At 44.3% G+C, this 19,311-nt stretch overlaps 3 protein-coding genes and 1 long non-coding RNA gene across 4 annotated transcripts in view; all 4 read left to right on the top strand.

Moving 5' to 3' along the window:
* The first annotated feature begins 300 nt into the window (after positions 1–300).
* LOC106941149 (serine/threonine-protein phosphatase 2A catalytic subunit beta isoform) lies at positions 301–7,119 on the top strand. The gene is made up of 8 exons (XM_015024090.1): positions 301–682; positions 3,992–4,030; positions 4,968–5,138; positions 5,433–5,606; positions 5,693–5,782; positions 5,850–6,011; positions 6,198–6,316; positions 6,657–7,119. Exons 1-8 carry the CDS (start codon positions 581–583, stop codon positions 6,727–6,729), a joined length of 930 nt encoding a protein of 309 aa, XP_014879576.1. The 5' UTR covers positions 301–580; the 3' UTR covers positions 6,730–7,119.
* Positions 7,120–8,082: 963 nt separating this feature from the next.
* Positions 8,083–11,094, top strand: shld3 (shieldin complex subunit 3). The gene is made up of 3 exons (XM_015024091.1): positions 8,083–8,185; positions 9,334–9,875; positions 10,648–11,094. The coding sequence occupies exons 2-3, from the start codon at positions 9,414–9,416 to the stop codon at positions 10,849–10,851; spliced, it is 666 nt and encodes a 221-aa protein (XP_014879577.1). The 5' UTR covers positions 8,083–8,185; positions 9,334–9,413; the 3' UTR covers positions 10,852–11,094.
* Positions 11,095–12,348: 1,254 nt separating this feature from the next.
* Positions 12,349–18,751, top strand: LOC106941148 (phosphatidylinositol 3-kinase regulatory subunit alpha-like). The gene is made up of 8 exons (XM_015024089.1): positions 12,349–12,743; positions 14,938–15,410; positions 16,247–16,376; positions 17,416–17,508; positions 17,662–17,733; positions 17,811–17,927; positions 18,024–18,222; positions 18,303–18,751. The coding sequence occupies exons 2-8, from the start codon at positions 15,219–15,221 to the stop codon at positions 18,430–18,432; spliced, it is 933 nt and encodes a 310-aa protein (XP_014879575.1). The 5' UTR covers positions 12,349–12,743; positions 14,938–15,218; the 3' UTR covers positions 18,433–18,751.
* A 175-nt stretch (positions 18,752–18,926) lies between these two features.
* LOC106941147 (uncharacterized) overlaps positions 18,927–19,311 on the top strand; it is a 6,142-nt gene continuing 5,757 nt past the window's right edge. The window contains exon 1 of the long non-coding RNA XR_001423276.1: positions 18,927–19,216. This is a non-coding gene — a long non-coding RNA (uncharacterized LOC106941147). The remainder of the gene's footprint in view (positions 19,217–19,311) is intronic.

Below are 19,311 nucleotides of genomic sequence, written 5' to 3'. Positions count from 1 at the left end.
TTTGGCTGAATTTTTAAATTTGATAGACAAATTAGACAACCTTCTTTTACGAAGAAGGTTGTCTAATTTTAATTTTTTTTTTTTTTTTAAATAAAAAATGTTTTTTTTATTTAAAAAAAAAACTATTTTTTTTTTTATAATTGAACAGGCTGTTCTAACCCTATTCACTTTATTTTGCCATAAGCCAGTTTTACTAAGCTGTCTCCAAACCAGTCAAAATGCTATTTTATTTTCACGCCCTCTCCACGTAGCGTCGCTGCTGAGTCGAGTTTGCGCGATGCTAAAGTACCCGGATGTTATTGCAGCTAGCTCTTTTAGCCTCTGCGACGCCGCTCCGTTCTGCCGCATCGGGGACTTTCGATGCGTTTCGCTCCCGCAGCTCTCAGAAACAGTTTTTAATGTCGGGAAGTTAACACACCTGGTTTATAATGACAGAAGTTATCTGAAGGTATCGATATTTTTCGGTGTAGTTGTTGAATTTGTTCGCTATTTGGCGGGACTGGGTTTGGTATAACAATACGCGGAGCTGAAGCCAGGAGCTGAAACGCAGATCGGTTCGGTTTTTACCACAGCTGCCGTCATGGAGGATAAAACTTTTACTAAAGAGTTAGACCAGTGGATTGAGCAACTCAACGAGTGCAAGCAGCTGACAGAAAACCAAGTCCGGACGCTTTGCGAGAAGGTAGGTACTCCCGTCTGATTCCACTGACCTCCATTTCATAGTAGGCCCCAGCGGCTCGGTCTAATTCCTGGAAAAGCAGTAACGTTGACGGTTTTTGGCCCAGTTTTAGAGCAGCCACACGGAGCTCGACGGTGTTTGTGTACCTTGTTGAATATAAATCACAGCCAGTCTTTCAGGTTTTCTAGGTAAAAGTGTATTTGTGAAGATATTTATGAAACCACAAATTAAAAACTGACGGGCCGAAAATGCGCACCCTGTTTACCCATCAAATAGACGCAGCCCATTTTACCGTCCGTTAATTAAACAACTAGATTTTCCCTTTCCTTATCCGCTGAAACGCCCTTATTTCCAGAATGTATTGGTTTTAGAGGCTAAGTGACCAGCGGATCGGTTAATGTGACGTCGTACTGCTCTCCACCGCACCCTGCCCGGATCGATCAGAGGTTTTATTGCGTAAAGCTCCCAGGCTTTAGACGGCTCCACCGGGTTGCTGCAATAGAAATAAATTTAGAGCCTCTCAGCTCTGAATCATCGTCTTTATGAATCCCTGTAAGAAACCCAAACATACCGCTTTCTGAAAAGTGTGGCAGGATGTTTCTGGCTGTCAATCCATGAATGATGGACACCAGGAGACGATCAGCTGCGCTGGTTGAAGAAGGAACAGGCCAGATATAAGATCTGGAGTTTTATTCCAGGGAAAATAAAACATGTTTCATATTTAAAAGATTTACGGTATAAATCTAAACTCAGTCGTTTTACAACAACTTTAAGCAATATTTCATCATATTTCCACCATGATGTCATAGTTTCAGTTGAACTTCATGGGATTGATCAGCTGATTGGATCTGGTCTATTAAAGGATAAACTTGAATAATGAAGAGCTGCAGATTTTATCTAGAGGCTTATTGTTCTTACTAGGCTTTTTCACTAATTATTAAAATTACTTCTGTGTGTAATAATTATTGTACCCCAACTTAACTTGAATAATTTAATCGGTCATAATTAATAGTGTGAATTACTGCTTTGACTACAACTGATCAGTTATCTGTACTGGTTGATTAAAGTTGCATTAATGGTAGAACTGGTTGGTCGTTCTCTGCATCTATAAGCAACAGGAACATAAATCGAATGAACTCCCAAACAGGAAACGTTTTGCTGTTTTTGGTTTCCAAGGAAACGGAAAACTCTCCTCTATTCATGGATTTCTCTGGGGAATGAAAATTATTCACATTAATTTTTAAAACATTATTGAGAAACTGCAGCTCCTGAAGCTAAATTGTCTAAACAACGCTTGTTAACGCGCTATTGGCTGGCGTCAGTCGTTTCCTTGGTGCTGATTGGCTGAACCCTGACGAGCCGCTGTCAGGCTGTAGATGTTAGCTTCTGCTGCAGAGCAAATACGGTTTCCAGTCTGCGTATTAATTAGGGGTGCACCGATTTATCAGCCAGCCAATTTATTGGTGCCAATTTCCTTAATTTTGGGAGATTGGTGATCGGCCGATTTGTATTTTTTAAATTTTTCTTTTGGTACATGTGAAGCCGATCTTATCCCCCCGATGTTGTCAGTGTCGGCACAGGTCTAAAATTCAACTGCTGTGCTTTTGTTTTCTCCTGTTAGAGAAGTTTAACTGACAAACCGGCCGACCAGGTCATGTCTGCACATTTAGTCACCCCAGTGTTTCCAATTCAGCAACTTTCCTGATATATTGATCAACATTTCAGACAAAAAAACATGGTATCGGCCAAAATCATATTCGGTAAGTTAGGCTTTTTAAAAGATGGGTAATCGGCGATCGGCCAGAACACTGCAGTCGGTGCAGACCTGGTATTAATGCATATTATGGTAGGTTTGGAGTTTGAACCTTTAAAAAGTCATGTTTAGGGTCTCCAGCAGATTTTTGTATTCCTAAAAATGATTTGATGTCAGCAACAAAAACAAACTCATGAATGAACTCAGAAGGTTAGAGCCATGATTTATCTGGAGAAAAGAACCGCTCCCTCCATCTATGGAAAAGAAACAGATGAGAAAAAGATATTTTTGTTTAAAGTTTAATGGAAACATTAAAGAACAAAGAAATTCATATCTGAAGCTGAATGTTTAATATAGATCTATATGAAACAGATCTGTTTATCAGACTGAACATGAACCAGGAGGCGGCGGCCATGTTGGGCTGACACTGAGTGACTCCCATCCAGCCTGATTGTTCTAATAACCAGAAATATGATCAACTATAATAATCTCTGATCATCTGTAATAATCTATAATAATCTCTGATGGTCTCAGCTTGGTCCTGTTGTGTTTCCAGTCCTAAAGGTCAGTTGAGGACGTATTATTTACACATTCATAAATGAATAACAGTCTGAAAACATCAAACCTGCAGAGAAAACCACATTTCTCCTCTAAACACCAGCAGGTATAAGAACCAGTTTTACTATAATTAATAACTGATCTATTGATCACATGTGTATTGATTGATGGGACGAGTTCAGAACTGTTGATGCACCAGAACCTCTGAGTAGTTTATAAAACATCAAATGGTTCTGAACGTGAAGATCAGGTCAACATGTTCCTGTTTTATCAGCGTTGGTAAACCAGCCCACATGTTTTCCTCAGTTCAGTTAAAAACATCCAGTACTGGTTGCCACGGCAACGGCTGATCAGTCTGACGGCGGTTTGATTCCCCATAAAATCATCACAAGTTTAGATTGAAGCAAATTAAAAATACATTTTTTAAATAAAGACTCTCAGAGAGGGAAGGTGGTTCTGACCCGACCCGACCCGGATCAGAACCTCAGTTTGTTCCTTCAGCTCTGGAGGGAAAATAAAGCGTTCATCAGCTGAACTGTAAATTCCTTTTATTCCCCTAAATGAGTCAAACAGAGAATGAAGGAAAATGAATCCAATGAATCTCAGATGGCAGCAGATCTGTGTTTATTATGGGATGTTTGATTGGCTCCAGTACAACCTGACTGACTGATCGGCCAATCAGACGCGTTGTCGGCCATGTTTGTTTTGATCTGAGGCTCAGGAAAGCCGACTGTCATCCTCATGATGCAGCTTTTAATAAACAGGTTAGAAAATAAAGACTAAATAATAGTTTGTTTTGCTGGTTAGTCATAATAATATTTAATATTTTATCATCATTTGAAAACAAAGTGTCATGACCAGCTTTATGTCCTCCATGGGTGGTTTCCATGGAAACGGGTCGGTTCTGACCCTGGAGCTGAAGGACGTGATGAAGTTGTGTGATGTGATTGATCCATATCCTGATATTGATTTTTGATCTTCTGATTGTGTTTTCCTTTCAGGCGAAGGAGATTCTGACCAAGGAGTCCAACGTCCAGGAAGTGAGTTAATTTCTCTGAACCGGTTCTGGTCACAGCGATCCAAACGGGTCTGGACAGAACCAGAACCTCTCAAACATTTTATTTCTCTGATGTCACTTTTCTGTTTCTGAGAAACATTTTAGTTTTTCTGACTGAATCGACATTTTTAACGTGTTCAGTGCGTTTCCTTGGAGACGGGACAGCGGTCTATTAAAGGTTCTGGAAGAACCGGCCGCTCCGGCAGGAATAACAGCGGTGTCTGGGAGTAACCCCCCCTGCAGGAAGAATGTAGAACTACATCTGATTCTGTCTCTAAAATTAAACATTAAATAATTTTTATTGTTTTTGAAAAACACAACAGACTTTAGTTTCAGTTCAGAAATGATCTGAACTTAGTTTAAAACTAGGAATTAATCTGAATGATAAATTGATTATTGAAATAATTTGATCATCTAAATTCACTTTAGGCAATAAAATGTTTTCTTGACAAAGGGAAATAAATTATTAGCTCTGATCTTTCAATGTTTTTCTAATATTGTCTAAAAAGCTTTAATTGGTAAAATGAAAAATCTGCAGAACATCGGCTTTTAAATCTGAATTCACTGCAGATCTGTGAAAACTGATTTTAATTAATAATTTACTGCATTTAGAACCTTGTTGGGTTTGGGTCACAAGAACCATATCTGGTTCTGTTCTGGAAGTTTGAACAGCTGGAATCAGAAAGAGAATCAGCTGATTTATGTAGTTATTAATATTAAACATCTGAAGCTCCAGCGTCTTTTTCACTGTTGAGCCTTAAAGCCGTTAGTCTGGTTTCTGTAGCGGTGGGAGGCGGCCATGTTTCCCAGGTTGTTGTGTCTGATGGTGGGAGGCGGCCATGTTTCCCAGGTTGTTGTGACTGATGGTGGGAGGCGGCCATGTTTCCCAGGCTGTGTCTAACGCTCCGCCCCCTCTCCAGGTGCGATGCCCGGTGACGGTGTGCGGCGACGTTCACGGTCAGTTCCATGACCTGATGGAGCTGTTTAAGATCGGAGGGAAGTCTCCCGACACAAACTACCTGTTCATGGGCGACTACGTGGACAGAGGCTACTACTCTGTGGAGACGGTCACCCTGCTGGTCACGTTAAAGGTAACGCTGCCTGCTGGACAGAGGTCAGAGGTCGTCCTGCAGCTTTACTGCTGCTCCTGTAAAATGATTAGAGTCCAGAGCTGCTGCAGGAAGTGATGTCAGACAGGAAGAGCAGCTACTGGTGACCTCAGAATCGCTGAGTCGTCATCCAGACTGCTTCCTGGAACACAATCACTGCCTCAGGCTCTGATGCGTTCACTGAGCAGGAACAGAGTCAGATTTTTCAGTTTTTGACCTGATTGGCTGTAACTGTGCTGTAACGGAGCCTTGACCTCCGCTGGCCTCGCCCTCCAGGTGCGCTTCCCAGAGCGGATCACCATCCTGCGGGGGAACCACGAGTCCCGGCAGATCACACAGGTCTACGGCTTCTACGACGAGTGCCTGAGGAAATACGGCAACGCCAACGTGTGGAAGTACTTCACAGACCTGTTCGACTACCTGCCGCTCACCGCGCTGGTGGACGGCCAGGTGAGGGCGCCGGCGAGGCGGGGAGGGGCGCCAGCGGGGGGCGCTGTGGTGTTAGCCTAAAGCTAACGTGTTCCTGTCTGCTCCAGATCTTCTGTCTCCATGGAGGCCTGTCTCCATCCATCGACACTCTGGACCACATACGGGCCCTGGACCGCCTGCAGGAGGTCCCACATGAGGTACGCGCGCCCCCAGTTTGCCCCCCGTACTCCCTGTCTGCCCGCTGTAACTGTCTGTGTCCCTCAGGGCCCCATGTGCGACCTGCTGTGGTCCGACCCGGACGACCGCGGCGGGTGGGGCATCTCCCCCCGCGGCGCCGGCTACACCTTCGGTCAGGACATCTCAGAGACGTTCAACCACGCCAACGGCCTCACGCTGGTGTCCCGCGCCCATCAGCTGGTCATGGAGGTAACGGGTCGCCACGGCAACCACACTACTTAATATTGTTAAGCAGATGTTGTGTGAACGACGTTGCGTTTTGTTTGGTTGGAGGATGAGATCATGGAGTCGAAGTGAAACGTACAGAATATCAGAGATCTGAGCGTTAGAGCGGAGAACGATGCGTTCAGGGTCTGATTCTGCTCCGTCCATCAGGGCTACAACTGGGGCCACGACAAGAACGTGGTGACCATCTTCAGTGCTCCCAACTACTGCTATCGCTGTGGCAACCAGGCGGCCATCATGGAACTGGACGACACCCTCAAATACTCTTTGTGAGTCGACCGAGCGAAGAGCTGCAGGAAGTTCACCTATTCAGGACTGAAACTATTATTAATCTGCATTCTAATGAATAAATTAGATTATTTAATGTGCCAATTATTTTTATCCACCAAATTGATCATATCTAAATAATCAGCTAATATTGAGTAATTCCTCCTGAGATGAAAATTGCACTATTAGATATAACATTTTTATGTTCATTTTAATTTTATTCTAATAAACTTTCAGGTTATTTAACTTTTATTTTTTGCATATTTGAATGAACTGAATGTTTTAGTATTTTTTCATGTCACTTCCTGTCAGCTGATCATAACTGAATGTTTTCGTCCTCAGCCTGCAGTTTGACCCCGCCCCTCGCCGCGGTGAGCCTCACGTGACCAGACGCACGCCTGACTACTTCCTGTGAATGTCCCGCCCCCTTCCTGTCCGTCATCCACGAACAGCCCCGCCTCCACACACACCTTTCTCACCCCCACCCCTTCTCATTTTGGATGGAAAGAAGTTATTAATATTTCTGATGATGTTTCTGTACCAGGGTGATCCTGATTGGCTGATAAATTTTAAGCTCACAGAGAAACGACCTCCTCTGCAGCCGTGTTGTCGATATGCTGTCATTAATGCTGTGCTTCTGGGGAGAAAAACACCTAAACTATCATCTATTTTAGTTTTTTCCTTTTCCTTTCTTACATGTCTGAGAAAAACAAGATAATAAAACGACCGACGTGGACCAAATGTGCCATACTCAGATCCTTTTACAGCATCGCAGGTTTCTTTCTTCTTCTTTTTTACACCTCTCTATAACCCGACATGACGTCACCACACATCTGATGGCAAATGTGCTTTTTTTCTGTTGCAACATCATTTTAAGATTTAAAGATATAGGAACAAAAAAGTTTGCTTCAAGTAGTCCAGCTGTCAGTTTTAGGTGTCCAGGCTGCAGCCGGTGGTCATCTCAGCAACTATATTACTGTAAGACAACAGACGTATGAAATAAAATGTCCTATTGACAAACTACCGCAGCCTCCGTCTCTTCTTCTGCTCCCGCTGCTCTGCAGTAGCTGCGAACTACAGAATCTGCTTCATGTAGCTCAGCTGTTGTCAGCATTAAACTGAGGAAAAACCTCCAGTAGCAGTCAGTGATTCAACAGAGAGAGGCCTCTGACTGAAGACTTGCTGTATCCTTCCAGCTGCACAGCATCCAGAACCAGAGGGAATAAATGTCCAAACGGCAACAAGAGCGAGAACAAATCAGGACCAACCTGCTGCCACCGGGGTGGAGCTGTTCTACAGTCCACAATGAGTAACTGGTTGGACTGGCAGCATTTTCGCTGGAACTGCTAAGAGGTGCAGCTGATTGTTGGAACTTTAATGTTAACTGAACACACCAACCAGAGCAGACATGGCTGCTGCAGCTGAGCTGCTTCCACAAACTGCTGCCAGAAATCCACAGAGACCAGAATACAGAGTACAGATGGTCTGTCAGTGGAGACATCAGGCATACCAGAAAAGATCTTACAAAATAAGTTACAAATACACCTACTAAAAATAGCATACTTGGGTTCTAAGAAAAGACTAAGCCTATTTAAAAGAATTTTATTGAAAGTTCAACTAATAAAATGCCTCTGAAAAATTTAAAACCAACATTTTCTTTTAATCAGCTACCTTGTTCTAGTAGGTTGTCTGCCTCTTTTGCCCTTCCCAACATGGCGGCCCCGCCGAGATCAGCAGACTCTTAGACATAATATAAGAGCAGACTTCCGGTGAAGCTGCTGGAATACGGAAAACTCGCGAGATTTCTCGTGAAGCGACGTCAACTTCCATGATGGCGTCGGTTGTTCGTGTCTAGAAACCAAGTTGGTCTGGTGAGTATGAAACATGAAACATAAAACATGGCTGCTCTGTTTATGTACCAGCTTAGCTTCATGTTTGCTGGTTTTGGCTCGTATGAAGGTTTTTCCTGAGCCAATAATAATCTGTTAGCATGCTAACGGCTAAACAAGCTATAAACATTAGCTCTCAGAGGCTCTTGTGTTGCTGTTTTTACAACTGTTATCGTGTTTATTATTGTTTCCAGCTGAAAATCAGTTCTACTACAACATTAGAAATATTGTGTTATGGGAATCAAAACAAGGTTAAAGTTAACTGCTGTTTTTTTGCCGCCGTAACCACAGAAACTAGAAAGGATCGTCTGCTGTGTTTTTAGTTCTACTTTGTTTTTTCATTGTTGTTTTTTCTTCCTCTTTTAATCACCTATATTCACAAAAATATCCCAGTTTTTGTCGGTAACACCTACGTTTTAGATTATCTGTGCTACATAACCTTTCTCATGCAGCTTTATTTTTTAAATATTGACTGTTGACACAACATCTTGACATTACCCACCCCGGCCACAAGGTGGAGGACTTTTAACACAACTGAGGCCCGTTCAGTCTGTAGCCTTTTATTTCTGCATCAGCAGCAAACTGATCCTCCAGAATAAAAATAAAATAGAAGCTAAAATATTTTTGTAAATCTTCTTTTTTAAAAGTCGAGTTCATAGGGACGGACGTGATAAAACTTAACACGATATTTGATGGTAATAATTCGATAATGATAAAAGGTACGATAAAACCTTTACTGTTTTTAGGTAGTTGTTTGACACGGTGCTCATTCTTCCACAGATACTGCTCTAGGAAAACACATTTAATTTTTCTTTGGGATCAATAAAGTATGTTTGAATTTAATAGCTATTTGTAATACGCTTCTTTACCACAGAGAAGTTCAGTTAATGTCACTAAATTGCTCAAAGTAACTCAGTTTAATTACATTTTCAAATTAATATTTATTGGTATTTATATTGAATAAACAGTGGAGAAAATACTAGAAGTAACAAACGGTCAGTTTGGGTGTTTTGAACATCATTAAATCAAAATTTTAATATACTAAATTTATCGTGATAAAAGATGTGATAATGGCCGCCTCTAACTTAGTGTTTTATGTGTGAACTAAAAGCAGTGGTGTGTTTCCTCAGCCTGTCTCTGTCTGAGCCGTCATGAGGAAGAGGAGGAAGAGGACCGCTGTCCTGTCTGTCCTGTGATCCGGTCCCTCTGGATGGACCGTGTGGTTCTGCACTACCGGCCCGGCTCGGCGCTGCGCCTCTCCGCCCTGCTGCAGCAGACCCAGAGGCTGCTGGAGCCGATGGCCCTCCGGCCGCCGCCCGCCTTCCAGCCCTGGTTCCCCTGCAGCTCCGCCCACCGCCGGCCCATCAGACCGGCCAAACTGCCTCCCCGCATCGGCCCACCAGGGGGCGCCCTCACAGAGACCAAGCCTGGGCCTATGGAGGACGCTCTCGGCCGTATCCAACCCGCGGCACCTGGAACCGGTCCAGGGACGGAAAGAGAGGTCCCGGTGGTCCGGAGGTCCTGGAGCATCTCCAGGCAGAGCGGAGTCCAGCTGCAGAGCCGCATGTCTCTGTCCAGGCGTCTCCATCGCCTGGTGTCCCTCCACCAGCTCCACCTGCGCCAGCGCGCCAAGTGGGTCATCACCCAGCAGAACTGCAGCGACCTGGAGGAGGTGAGTGGCTGCAGGGGGCGGGGCTTCCACTGGACCGACTTCCTGTCTGTTCATTTAGAGGGAAACACACAAACCCCTCCAGATGTTCTGAACACCTGGATGCTTCCAGTCCAGCTGGGCCTGAGCTGACATCAGGGACGGTTAGGCTCCTCCCATTGGGCCGTAAATCTATCCGCTTTTCTCTTTTTGAAGATTTAATTTTTGGAAATCCAGATGTTTTTCACCAGCTCACTCCTTGGGTTCGTTTAGGAGACATGAACCAACCAAGAACCATCATCTGGTTCGACGGATGATTTTTGCTCATTTCAGGTGAAATTACTGAAATAAGTCTTTTTTTAAGATACCTTTTTATTCTGAATTTGAATTTGTAATAAAAAGAAAAGAGGTTTTATTTTTAACCCTTTCTGCTTTGGTGTCCTCCTCTCTGCCTGATCATAAATGTGACCCAGCAGATCAGAACCAGAATCAGATCCAGAACTCTGGCCGGTTCGTTTCTGCTGGGATTCTGGATCTTTATCAGTTTTTTATGCTGAGTTCATCATTTTTATCAGATTTCCGTCCGCTCAGCGTTTCCGTCTCTGTTTACGGTTACATCACCTTTGACCCTGAACTGGGTCAGGCGATCACTGAGGTCTGGTTCCTGGGTGATGCTGGACGGATTTAGGTAATAAGATAAAAACCAGTCTAGTTCCGATCCGTCCGTGTTTCCCTGCAGTGATCGTCACCAGGAAACATTTTCTGAAACTGATGATGAAACTGTCTGTCCCTCCAGGCGTGGCGCTGCCTGATCCGCTGCCTGAGCCGCTCCGGGTTGCCGACCTGCAACGCCAACATCCAGCGGGAGCGGGCGGAGATCTGGGTGTTCTGCGACGTCCTGCACTGTGAGCAGGTGGGGCGCCACCTGAAGGACGAGCTGCGGCTGGCGGGTCGGATCCACCTGGTCGTCCACCGACTGGGGAACATCTTCAGCATGTAGACCGGGTCCGGCTGGACAGAACCACCAAACAGGAAACAACCAGCAGCAATAATGTGGCTTATTTAGCTCAGCATGCAAGGAAAGATGGGGACTCATTTTCCTCATTCATTCATTTATGAATGCCACACCTTCATAATGCATATTTAAGTAGCAAGATCAACATTTAGTGTGCAACATAAATGTTTAGCTAGTTAGCTAAACATGTAGAAGTACATATAGCTGGCTGACTGAATATTAGCTAGCAAGCTAAATGTTCTACATGTTTAGCTACCAGGCAGTGGCGCAAAAAGTGGTTATGCAGCGCATAGGGGCGCTGCACCAGAGGGGGCGTCAAAACCCCGTCTGGAGGGGGCGGCGCCCCGATGATGCCTTCGCTTACACTTCACCGCGCCGTTACGCTCCTTCACATGTAAATGTAGCGAGTTTTACCTTTCATGTGTCTTTGTCTCGGGGTGTAAACATGTTTTCTATGCTCCTTTACCCTTACGTATCTTCCTGTTGGGGGGGGGCGGGGCGCCGATTTCTGTTTTTGACTCACGAAGTGACTCCCTGTGACATTTATAGATGAATGAATGATGTGGTTAAATTATGGCTGTGAAAGAAACCCTCATTTGTTTCTCTCCATGATCGGACCAATAACCCAGATTATTGCTGCTGGTTCTTTCCTTTACATGTCGGTTCAGTGAGTTCTGCTGGACTTTGAAGCAGAGCGTGAACCGGACCGACACACGTCACTTACTGGGGGGAAGGTGGAGATTTTTATGGACCCATGAATTTTACCTGGATGAATCGATGTTTCTGCTGAATAAATCAGTTTTATTTCACTGCTGATAAACACAGTTTTATCTCAGAAACATGTCAGGCTGTCTTAGTTTCCTCTTGTATAAATATTTAAATGTTTTTAGAGAATCTGTTTTTACCATCAATGAGTTGAGTTAAGATGTGGTTTGAGTCTTATGATTTCTTCTGTATTTATTAATAAACTGTTCTTAATGATTGCATTTTTGACTCTGCTATAAATAAAGCAGCTTGTTTTTCCATGAACAGCCTCTGCGGTGGCGGAAGCTGCACGCACAGCCCCGCATGATGTGCAGACGGTTTGTTCTGGAAAATCCGCAGCAGCAGTCACGTGATGCCGGAGTCTCCCAGTTTTCCTGACACAGAAATCACGCCCACGCAGCGGCTGTGGAAAGCCTGGGCTCAGCGAACACAGCAACCCCCCACTCCGCCTTTGTCTGACAGCCCTGCACGCTGCTTTAATATCTAGGTTAGCGGATGTGACGTCAGTGCCCAGCCCCCCTCCCGTGACCAGCTGTAATCTGTCTAAGCCATCTTTATAACGTTTCATCGCAGCACATGCTGGATGAACAGTAAAAAAAAAAAAAAGAAATTACAGGTAATAATGACTGGTAATATTTCAACTTAAAACGCAGTTTGATCGTGATGCTAAGTTTCTTGACATCCTCGCCCATGCAGCTTTTATTCTGAAGGTCTCGGCGGCTCGTTTGGTTCTGCTCAAATTTCTAAGAGCAAAAATAAAGTTTCATGAAAAATCTGTGATCTAATTGTACTATTCATCTGCCACACGACAAGTTTCATACCAGAAACAAATATTTTTAAAGGATTTGACGACGTGATCTGTTTGGCTTCTTTTATTTTGACAGTCTACTCCGGAAGTGAGTGTGCGTAGCGACGAACTTGATGCCAGTCTGCTGTCGACAACCTGAACGGACACGGTCTTCCGATCTGCCAGCGTCTCCATCCTGAGGATTTTCGCTAAATTAACGGAATTTTTCGGTTCTGGAGAACCAGTGGAGGCGGCATCCATCATGGTGTTCAGAGTTCGGTCTGCTGGACGGTTCGGTTGGTGAAAAAGTTAAAGAACCAACAAGGTGAGAGCTGTTTTCCTTCAGCTAGCACGGCTAGCTGCTGGTTTCCTGTTTCCTGGAGCGGTTCTGGTCGGGTTCCTGGTTCTGTCCTGGTTCTGCTGCTTCATAGAGCAGCTTTAGCTTTTAAATCCCGTGTAACATCATGGCGGCCTGCAGAAAAACAGAAACTTTAGCTTGTTTTTAGGTAAAGGACCTTACAAAGCTGAAATGTGTCTTTAGAGACGATGGGTTCATTTTCTCTGTTCATCACCGCAGATTCGTTAAAAACTAAATATTTTATCAGAAACATTTTGTTATTATAATGTTGCTTTATAAACAATTAATTTTACGCATTTTTCTAAACTCGTCTATAAATGTATGTTTTGCATTAACAAGGTCCGTCGCATATTTAATAACCTAATATACACATAAGCTAATCGGAAGATCATTTTAGAAATATGTTTAAATATTTTTCAAAATTTATTTTTACACACCATCAAAACAAATATTAATATATTTTTCTCAAATTTAACCAGCTTGAAACAGCCTTTATTATTATTACTATTGTTATTGGAGACAAAATGAGAAAATTTATTGTATTTTTATACTTTAAGTTTATTTCCTATCCCTAAAATGTGGATTTTATTGTGCAAATTTATTTGCAATAGGTCCCTTTGATATGTTACATGTTCATCATTACATATAAATATTAATGACAAAATATTTGGGTTACCAGTAATTAAAACTAATTTATCAAAATGTTTATTAATTAAAAAGGTTTAATTATCTATTTCTATGTAAACACACAAACATGGTATTTTGAATCAAGTTGATCAAAATCAGTTGAAATATAAAAATCTGATTTTGAGAGTTGATTAAGATTCATTTTTGCTCCAATAAGGTGAAGAGAGACGAATTGCTCTGTTTACTTTCAAAGGCTTAAATGAAAAATGACAGATTACTTAAACATACTGTGAGCTATAATAACGTATTTTACGCCATTTACATCAGTACAACTAAAGTTATGCAAATAAATATTATATTAACTCAGAAATGTCCAGGATGCAGCTGTTTAAAGCTACAGACCAAATAAATCATAAGCTAGAAATATTCAAATAAATGTTAGTGTTTTTTTCCTGCTGTTTATTTTATTTTCTAAATTTATTACATGACTGTAATAAAATTGTTTAAATGGCTCAAATAAACATCCTTGTTCCTGAAAATATACAAGCCAGGGGTCAGAGGTCGGCCTGTTTGCTCCTGCTGCCTGAAAACATGAACGCAGCTGGAAAAACGACCATCTTAAAATAAAATTCATGTTTTATTTAAAAGTAAGCGATTAACATTTATTTTTAGATTTAAAAACAAACAAATCATTTTCTATGTGATTTTATTTGATTTTATTTTTCTGAATTTGTTAGAACATAAAAAACTTTTTCAGCTTAAAAAATAATCTGACATAATTTAAAATTTGATCATAAAAGCTTCGTGAAGATGTTTTGATCCAACATGTCAGTCGATGTTTTTAACTGTAGGAGTAAATTTGAACCCCACAGACGTTTCCCCTAAATCAAATAAGTTCCTCTAAACCAGTGATTCACGTGTTTCTGCATGTTTTCTATCAGCTGTGATGACTCAACAACTGACGACCGTAATTATTAATAAAACAACTGGAATATAAGAAACCCACTCACAGTTTCCTGATTTCTGCCACAATCTGCCGCTTAATGGCAGAAAAGTAACTTTTATTTCTTGTGTTAAATTTGAGGAAGTTGGTATTTTACATGTTTTATCTTTCATCAAACTGATATTTTTTTTACTGTTGAGAATCTGCTGAACCGTTTCAGACTGAAAACAGCTGAAACTCGAACATCCTGGCTCCAACAGCCAATCAGACGAGGGCAGGTCTTCCTGTCTTCTTCTTCAGGTGTTTTGGGTCAGAGATGCATCTAGAGGCAGCAGAGCGGTCGTTCTGGACGACCTCAGAAGGTCGTCATCATTTATGTGTTCAAAGAGTTGAGCAGCTAAACGACGTCCTGTGGAAACTCTGAGCAGCAGCAGGAAAAAACACAAACAGGAAGTGATTAGTCTGCTGACTCTGAGAGGTCTCTGATTGGATGACTGAGGCAGCCTATGACCTTTAACCTGCAGCAGCATGTAACCTTTAACCTCTAACCTCCAGCAATCTGTGACCTTTAACGTGCAGTTTGTCCTCCAGCCCTCCAGGTGGAGCCGTGTCCCCCTCAGATGTGTCGTGTGACCCCCGCTGACCTCCAGCTGATGCAGCAGGAAGCTGCGTGTGTGGCGGCGCGGCGCTGGGCGCAGCAGGAGGGATGACATGGAGAGCGGAGAGACGCGCGCGCAGCTGGAGACGCCATCTTTACTCTCTTCTTCCCTCTAGAAGCTCTCAGGACGTTGCAGGAACGTATTTTTCTACCGTTTTCTACCCAGAGCTGATTTTTGCTACGAGCTGTGAAGCCATATTGGACCGGCGTCAGGATGAGCTCCGAGGGCTTCCAGTACCGGGCGCTGTACGACTACAAGAAGGAGCGGGAGGAGGACATCGACCTGCGCGTGGGGGACATGCTGCTGGTCAGCAGGGGGGCGCTGCTGGCGCTGGGCTGCGGCAGCGGAGACGAGGAGCGGCCGTCTGAGATCGGCTGGCTGCCGGGCTTCAACGAGACCACGCAGGTACCGGTTCTGACCCGCCACAGATCTGCCAGGGCCAGGAAGGGCCGGTTTCTCTGTCTGTGACCTTTAACCTTTGAGATGACGTCATTAGAGCTAACAAGTTATTGGTCCAATCAGTCCTTTGGGATTTACTGGACGTTGCCATGACGATAAATTACTAACATCAATGCAGCTCATAACTATTCATACCCAACAGATTTCTGCATGGTTTTATTTATTCTGGTGTAAAGACAGAAATCTGGAAATCTACACATTTCATATTAGTTTGTAGTCAGACTGGGACTGAAACGCATTTATTCTGATTAATTAATTACATTAAAAATTTAACAGTTAGTCACATTTTTCTTTTCATATTCAACAGTTCCAGCGGGAACCTTTGTGTTCCAGTGTTTCTGGTACGCCTGTAAATCTGACACACCATAATAAACACTCAAAGATGAATAAACTTTTAATTCTGATGAACATTTAACTCTGGAACATTTAGACGTTTAAAATAATCAAAAATAAACAAAACAGAAACGACAAATAAATGAATTAGGACTGTAAGCAAAATGAAACCATTTTTACTTGAGACCCAAACTCCAGACTTTCATCGACCTGTTTTTAGTCGGAAGAGAAAAATGATCATTAATGCAAATGGAAATGAGTTTTTTTCATTTATTAATTGATTTATTGATTATTGTTTCAGGTTTAAACACGTCCAGCTTCATTTCTGACCTCTCAGTGTCTCTGTTGCTGAGCTCAGATCTGTTTGATCCATAAATTAGCAGCAAAATGGATTTTGGGTCGGAACCGCTCAGTCGGCCTCTGTCTGGTTCTGGTTCTGGTTCTGGCAGGAGAAAGGCGACTTCCCAGGAACGTATGTGGAGTTCGTCGGCAGGAAGAGGATGTCCCCGCCCACTCCGAAGCCCCGCCCACCCAGACCGCCATCCGCCGCGTCCGTGAGGACCGACTCAGAGTCAGAGGGTGAGTCCAGCTCCCAGGTTCTGGTTCTCTGTGAGGCCCGGTCCAATCAGACCTTCTGCAGCGACCCGGACCGTCCCAGCTGCTGTTTAGTCAGGGCTGCGGTTGCTGACTGATCACAACTGACTGCATTCTGCTGCCGTCAGCGCAGCACAGGAAGTGTGTGTGTGTGTGTGTGTGTGTGTGTGTGTGTGTGTGTGTTTACTGTCATTACCTGCCTGTTCCACAGAACTGCTGCTCTTCCTCCTCTGGTTTCCTCTCAGAAACGAACATGTTGCAGGTTTTAGCTCTCTGCCTTTCTATGACCAGCTGCATTTTGTTTCCATGGAGACGAGGAGAGCTTCGTCAGCTGGGCCTGCAGCAGCTTCCTCCATCAGAACCGGGTCGGGTTGGGCTCTCCAGGCTCAGCAGCTCATTCAGAACTCGTCGTGTTATCGATCGTCTGCTGGTTTATCTGCATCCGTTTGGTTCCTTCCTGCTCGGTTTGAGCAGCAAAATGGTTTTATGTAATTTGACCAAAATCCCCACAACTCCATGTTCGTTTCTGTTTCACTTGTCAGAAACTTTTCACTTTCTGAACATCCTGACACTGCTGGACATCGCTAACTGAACCGCTAACTGCGCTAACACGAAGCCCTGATCATAAATACTAGTTTGGTGTATGCTAATGCGCTACACCAACACAGTATTTAGCAAAACCTAATGCTAAAGTGCTACACCAACATGATACTTAGCTAATGCTAAGACCTTAGCATTAGCTCTGCTCAGTGCTGTGTTGGTATTTAGCATTAGCTAAGTGCTAAATCCTAATGGCTCATCATCAACAGAGCAGCTTTAGCACTGTTAGCTTAGCTTTACTAGCATCTGCTGCCTGAAAGTCAGAGATCTGGGCTTAGTCTGATACTCATACAGAACTGAGCCATCAGAACCAGAACCTGGCTCTGTTTATCCAGACGTTCTCTGTTAGAACCTTTGGACCAGACGGCGCCGCTCGTCGGGGTTCCAGAACCTCCATGTTTGACTCTTTGTGTTTGTTGCTCAGGTTTGGTTCTGCCGGACCTGCCAGAGCAGTTCGGACCTCCAGACACGGCGCCGCCGCTCCTCAGCAGACTGATGGAGCTCATAGAGACCAAAGGTAGGCCCAAGCTGGAGAACCGGGTCCAACCCGACCCGATTCTGTAGCTTCCGCTGGATCGGGTCTCTCTGTGGAACTGTTCAGAACCAACAGAACCCAGTGTCTACTGGACCTTCAGCGTCTGGTCATCAGATTCCTGTTGTGTCTCTGCAGGTTCCGACAGCCCGGTTCTGTACCGCAGCATGAGTGGAGGAGTTCTGGACACCCGGCAGCTGGCCGACACCGGTGAGGAGCCAGAACCCGTCCTGCGGTCCGGCTGTGGTCCGCTCGGTTCCGTCTGACTGAGGTGCGTTTGTTTTCAGAGCCGGAGCAGCTGGACGTGCCGTCTCTGTGTGACGGGGTGGTCCGGTTCCTGCAGGACCTGCCCGGTCCGGTCCTGCCCGCCTCGCTGCAGGCCGACATGAGCCATGCCGTCCAAGGTCAGCAGAACCAGAACCGGGGCGGCCAGCGCTCCTGTCAGTCAGGCGCTGGTGAAAAGTTCTGACCCGTTTTAATGCCCCTGGTTCTGTCCGCAGAGGTCCGGGACCCGGAGGAGTGCGCCCAGGTTCTGCGGGGCGTGGCGAGCTCGCCGACCTGCCCGGCCCAGTTCGGGCTGACCCTGCTCAGCGTGGTCCGGCACCTGGCCCGGCTCTGTCTGCACGGCTCCAGGAACCAGCTGAGCCCGCGGGTTCTGGCCGAGAACTTCAGCCCGCTTCTGTTCAGGCAGCCCCCTGGGTCGGTACCAGAACCCAGAACATTCCAGCAGGTCCTAGCGGTACCGCCGGGTCTCACCGGGTCTCTGTTGTTCTGTCCAGGTCTGATTCCACTCTGGATCCTCTGGTTCAGGTTCTGGAGGTTCTGATCACCAGCGAACTCAACATGACCCAAGCAGCACCAGGTAGCTCCACCTCCTCCTGGTTCTGGTTCTGGTCCGACTCACACTAATCACTATAATCTGGGTTTCATTCAGCATCTTTTTCTCTTTCTTATTTCATAAACAAAGTTAAAGCAGTTTATCTGTGGGAGGCGTCGCCCCCTGGCGGCAGCTGGCGGTACTGCAGCTCAGAAACAAACATGGCCGCTGAACGTCTTCTCCTCTGGATGTTCGGTTTAAACTTTGTTAAAGGCTGAAGGGAGGAGCTGCTTCAGGTTAGAGGAGGATAAACTCAGGAAGTGGACTCAAGGGAAGGTTCTGGTTCTGGTTCTGAAGCCTGGCAGCACGGCGCCGTTACACAAACATCCATTAAACTGATGATCAACTGTTTCTGTTCAGATTTTCTGCTGTTTAATAACATTTAATCCTCCAGATAATATCTAAAATAATCCAGTTTAATCCCGAGAAATGGATGAACAATAATTAATATAATTTCTGATTAGATGGAAATCAGATTTTTCTGTTCATTTCCTGTTTAATCCAGTCAGATTTAATGTAATAAATTAAGGCTCAAATGATTAGTTGTGATGAATCGATTATTAAAATTCTTGTCAGCTAATTTAGTAAATAATCGTTAACTGGAGCATTCAGACTCTAAAAAGGCCAATTACTGAATAATCAATACAGCTGATGATAATTAAATCAGATCTTTAGTTTCTCACAGGATGTCGGTCACATGACCGCTGAAGCAGCAGGTCAGGATGGAGTTCACTTCCTGTTGCAGCGCCACCTGCTGGTCCCTCTGCTTCTGGTTCTGACCAACAGGTGGAGCTGCAGCTCCGACCCGCTGCTCAGGTGGACCCAGAGAGTGTGTTACTGTGTGTGTATTAGTGTGTGTATCAGTGTGTGTTAATGTGTGTCTTACTGTGTGTTTATTAGTGTGTGTTAAT

Source organism: Poecilia latipinna, unplaced genomic scaffold (genome assembly GCF_001443285.1).
Source record: "Poecilia latipinna isolate Pla-1442-1.1 unplaced genomic scaffold, P_latipinna-1.0 Scaffold3519, whole genome shotgun sequence".
NCBI lineage: Eukaryota > Metazoa > Chordata > Actinopteri > Cyprinodontiformes > Poeciliidae > Poecilia > Poecilia latipinna.
This window is presented reverse-complemented; position numbering and strand designations above follow the sequence as displayed.